The sequence below is a fragment of the Quercus lobata genome, chromosome 5, assembly GCF_001633185.2.
Source record: "Quercus lobata isolate SW786 chromosome 5, ValleyOak3.0 Primary Assembly, whole genome shotgun sequence".
Classification (NCBI taxonomy): Eukaryota; Viridiplantae; Streptophyta; class Magnoliopsida; order Fagales; family Fagaceae; genus Quercus; species Quercus lobata.
Window position 1 is genome coordinate 24138810 of NC_044908.1, and position 5455 is coordinate 24144264.

Here is a 5455-nt window from a genome sequence, read left to right on the forward strand (position 1 = left end):
GGTAACAAAGCTTTAAGTCTCTTTCTCAATTTTTGATGTAACTAAATGGCAAAAGAATAAAATGCCAAAGTAATGCTTATAACTGTCTGGCTATTTTTATGCTTCTTCCAACCAAAATTTAAGAAAAAAATTGTGAAGATAAAAGTATCAAATGAATAGAACGATTGCCTTGATGAGACAACCAATAGAGTACATATTAACACAAGAAGCGTATAGAAAAGACCCTCATAAACTCTTGTCAAAATCAGCTCATGCCAAGTACCTAAAAACTAAGCAACTATTCCTAACGAACCATGCGGATCAACTTTTCCCGATGGATATGTCAGTGTGATGACTACGTGGCACAATCTAATCCATTGAAGATTGAACCATGCATGGTTTTTTTCCAATCCAACATACCCAGAATAAATTTGTGAGAGACTGGATGACAATATTTGGGCACATAGATTTGAATTTGACAAATCCGTTATAGAATTTGAAATAACTTCTAAGTCCATAGAATTTTAGAAATCCATAAGATACATTTCAATATTTAGATTTTAAATTTAGGCATTTTAAATTTATCACTTTAAAATTCAAATTTAAATACAAATCCAAATTCAAATAACTAAACACAATCTTGATATTTTGTCTCATCAGTTATGTCCTGAAAATGGTAATATATATATATATATATATATATAAAATATGACGCCTCATGCATCATACATGCATGAACTTATACAAAATATTAAGTTCCTCTTTCAGTCTTTCTCCATATTCTTTTCAGTCAACAGACTCAACTAGATAAGACCTTCTTTCTCTTTTTCGTGACCTTTTGGATCAGAATTACTTCCTTTCACCACTTGATTTTTTTTCCTTGTCCATTAATTACTCAGGTTTCCCTATGCCGATAGAGAATAAAAGCCTTGCTCTGTTTATTTAGCAACTAGCAACATTTTATTTAGGGGTAAAAGTGTAAATTTCACATAAAATATAAGAATATGCCTAAAAAATTTTCTTAAGACCTGTTGAAATGCAAACACATGTCAATTTCAGTACTCCTATGCACTTGACTCATTGAGATACTAATACATACCCAAAAGAAATTAGACAAGTAATCATTTATGAAATAGAAGTTGACGAACTAAATTATCAAACATATTACCTACACAACCAAAATGCAAAAGATGCAAACAAAGATTGAATTGAACAAAAATTAAAATAATCTTCTACATCTTATCCAAGATAAATTTCAAATTAATCAAAACCCTAAAATTCATAAATGTAAACTCAGAAATCAAAATGAAAAAGAACATAGGCAAATCATTAAATAGGTCAACTACAAAGGAAAACACATGTATAGCAACCAAAAACTCAAACAAAAAAACCAAGGTAAAAATTATTTAACTTAAGATTTCACAAAACACATGCATACCTCAAATTTAAAACTAAACCAGCTTTCCAATCTACAAACTTCAATTTTTTTCCAGCCCAAATTTCTTTTTCAAATGAAATACTCTCAATGCAATTACTAATGCTATCCTATCTTTGATGTCATCTCAAAAACGAAAATAACAGTGCCTCCATGTCTTCTTCAATAGTAGGGTGCCACAAACACTCCAAAATCCTACAACAAACCCGAGTCCGATGCTACTATAGAACCATATCCTTTCATAATCATCTCCACCTTGTTTGTCATCAACACCGGTAATACTTGGGCCATCAGATGTTTCATCTCCTGGGCACTTGGTCGGAAGAGGAGACCCACACAACAAAGGGTTTCCCTTGTATATGGTTACATCATTTAGTGTTTGGAGCTGATTACCAGATGGGATTCTTCCTATCAAGTTGTTAAAAGATAGGTTCAAGTGTACTAAGGATGTCAAAGAAGACATGCTTCCAGGAATAGGTCCAAAAAGTCTATTATTTGAGAGATCAAGTGTTTCCAACCACCGCATGTTTCCTATATTCTTGGGAATGCTTCCATTTAGATGATTCATTGACAAGTTTAGCATACCCAATCTGTTGAGGCTTGTTATTTGAATAGGAATTCCTCCTGTCAAAGCATTCCCTGATAGATCAATGCAAGTAACAAATTGGAGAGTGCGATCATATTCATACTCTCTTCCTTTTGTCACTATGTATGCTTTCTCTGTATAGTTTTCAATAGTCTTGTACCCAAAGGTGTTGTGATCAACCATAGCATTAAAATTGTTGAAACAATCTGGAATGCCCCCAAAGAGATTATTTTGTGCAAGATCTAGGATGCGAAGTTTATGAAGATTGCACCATTTTTTAGGGATGGTTCCGCTGAATAGATTTGATCGTAGGTGTAGCATGAAGATGTCTGATTCAATCCATGACGGAAGATTCCCCGAGAGACGATTCCCACCAAAATCCATGCTCTCAATAGAACAACTTTGCAAGGAAGAAGGAATTTCTCCACTAAGATTGTTGTCGCTCAACACTAATATAAAAAGGCTTCCTAAGAAACCCATCGAGCTCAGAATTTTTCCATGGATATTGTTGTATGAAATATCCACAACAAGCAAGTCCATTTGTGACTTGTTCCAATGATCAGGGAGCTCCCCTGAAAGATTATTTCTCCTAAGGACAAGAATATTAAGATGTTTTATTTTTGATATGGACAGAGGAATTTTACCATAGAGGAGATTCTCTAAAAGATCTAAATATTGCAAGCTTGGCATTAGATCACTAATATTTGATGGGATAGGGCCTAAAAACAAATTGCTTTGCAGAAATAGCTTTGTCACATTTGGAAATTCTAATTGGTGTGGCAAGTTCCCTTTTATCTGATTGTTGGATAGATCCAAGTGGGTGAGGTTAGAAGATATCACAGAGAACCATTCCTCAGGTATAGTGCCTTTGATTTCAACGTTTTTTAGGATGACATAGGTAAGCTCACTTTGAACTTGAAGCCATTTAGGAAATTCAGGGCCAATGAGACAGCTTTCTAGATGAAGAATCTTGAGCTTGAAAGGAGGACGCCAGTCGTATTTCACATTGAAAACTAGAGGTTTACTTTTATTATTAGTTGTTAGTACAAACTCTTCTAGTCTTGTGAGATTCATCAATTGAGCTTCTGTTATGACACCTTTCCAAGAATTTTCTAAGAGATACAACTTGACTAGCTTTGAGAGTTGCCCAAAAATTTTTGGAATGGTTCCATTCATCTCATTATATGAGAGGTCCAACTCCTTCAAGGATGACAAATTGCCAATAGAAGCTGGAATTGAACCATAAAAATGGTTACCACCGAGATAGAGGTATTTCAAGCTTACAAGACTCCCAAATGAATCAAGGATTACTCCTCCTTGATTGCTAAAACTCAAATCAAGATTTGTGAGGCTTGTAAGATTAAACAGCCACTGAGGTATGGAGGTGGTAAATGGGTTGTATGATAAATCAAGGACATGAAGAGAGGTGAAATTAAGGAAAGTAAGGGAAGATGGAAGGTGTTCAAGCTCACATGAATATAAACTTAACTCCAGAAGGGAAGGAAGCATGTTAATTGCAAGCAGCCAATCTGCTTTGGTATCATTGATCTTCACTCCCCCCATATACAGGACTTCCAAATAAAATCAATCTCTTTGAGATAAAGAGGTTCGCTTATGAGAGAGATATCAAAGTTTTTTTTTTTTTTTTTTCCATTTACAAGCTTCAATTTTTATTTCTAAATGTTTGAATAGTGCTAATTTGGTTCATCCTTGACATTTTCTATTACTTTGATTTTATAAGTAAGTTGTGATTGGTAGATGTGTGATAATAGGCTATGTGAGAATACACTTTCACCACTCACCACACATGACAAGTTATGACACAAATTTTTGCACTTTTATATGTCTCCAGCATTACTCAAAATTTTTTAAAGTTTGAACCAACTGTAGTCTACATAGATTGGTCTGGTTAGTGGTCAGGTCAATGATGATGACTCAAGTTAGTGGAAGAACTCCGCCTATTTCATTAGTCATTCTCAATTGCTCATGCATAAATAAATAAATAATACAAACTTCTTTTCTTTTTCTTTTTTTCTCTTTTCCCACTCAGTATGCCTTTTTCCAATGGTTGACCACCCTTTTTGTTTTTAACAGTCCCACACGGTAAGCCAAAGTTCTTCCACATACTATCGCCCCGTGACTCGTTCGTGAGTGTTAGGAGCATGGAGCTCTATCCTCTTACATTCATGATAGGGTCCGTTCATTAAATTCTTGATAGGGTTTATTATGAATGTGAGAGAAAGGAGCACCATTTCACTAAAACTACCTAAAAATTTTCCCATAACATAAAGCATACTGCAAACCATAAAATTCCTTTTCTACACGGCAAGTCGGTAAACTTTAGGTTGGTTTTTTGTTTTGTTTTTTGTTTTTAATAATCGGATAATTTGGGGCTTACTTACTGGGAGACACAAGAAGCACTATAACCGACCCACATGGATAGAGGCCAGATAAGATTGTTTTTCTTTTCTAAAATGGGCTTTGATGTTAGAAAAGAATTGTTATGAATTGTAACCGCTATTTAAAATTTAAGACAAATATAGTTATAAAATTAGTTATGTTATAAATTTTAACAGCTATAATAAATTTAAGACAAAGTTTATATCCTCCATACTTACAAAATTTCTAAGAAATTAAAGATCAATAGTTATATCATCAATAAATTGTTTATATTACAAGTTTTTGTAGTTTAAAATTATGTAGAAAATATAAACTTATAAATCATAAAATAAATAATATCTGATTCACACAAAATTTATGTATATTAAGAACATAAAAAAACATGCAATTCAATGATTAGATTTTCAAAATATGTAGTAATGTTTATTTTATTGAGTAAAATTATAACCTAAAATTATAACCAATTTTGTAACTAAACTTTGTCCATAAATTTAATGCAAACTTAATCTTCTTTTTTTTTTTTTTTTTTTTTTTTTTTTTTTTTTTTTTTTTTTTTTTTTTTTTTTTTATACAAGATAGAATTTTACTCTAGCCTAATCTAAGTGTATATATGTGTGAAGCTCCCTCCTGGAGACTTGAACCCCGGCTCTTGCCCCCCACACCCCACAAGCACTTATACTTGTGGAGTGACCATCGCACCAAGGGTGTGCGGGGGTTCAAACTTAATCTTCTTATTATGACTGTCAGGACTTCTCTGATGAGTCTCATGGACAATTTACTTTGATATTTCCTTACTTTCTAAATAGACTATTTTAATTTTAATTTAATTTGAATGTTTTAAAAACTATGGTTTTTATTTTTATTTTTAATTCGATAACTACAACAAAGAGTGAGGATTAAACCCCAAATGCCATGGATACACCAAAAGTTGACAACCAGTTAAGTTACAAAGCTTTTGACAAAGCTATGGTTTAATTTAAATCCATCCATGAACAACAAAAGGGAATTATGTACATTGTCAAAAGAATAACATCTAAAAATACAACAAAAGGAAA

The 5455-nt window shown here is 32.9% G+C and overlaps 1 protein-coding gene across 1 annotated transcript; it reads right to left on the minus strand.

Moving 5' to 3' along the window:
* Positions 1–1541: 1541 nt before the first annotated feature.
* On the minus strand, positions 1542–3563 carry LOC115990221 (receptor-like protein EIX2). The gene has a single exon (XM_031114068.1). It carries the CDS (start codon positions 3561–3563, stop codon positions 1542–1544), a length of 2022 nt encoding a protein of 673 aa, XP_030969928.1.
* Between the last annotated feature and the right edge of the window lie 1892 nt (positions 3564–5455).

What these genes read in the sequence shown, in the direction of transcription:
- LOC115990221 (XM_031114068.1), bottom strand. Translation starts at nt 3,563, where the DNA reads ATGGGGGGAGTGAAGATCAATGATACCAAAGCAGATTGGCTGCTTGCA.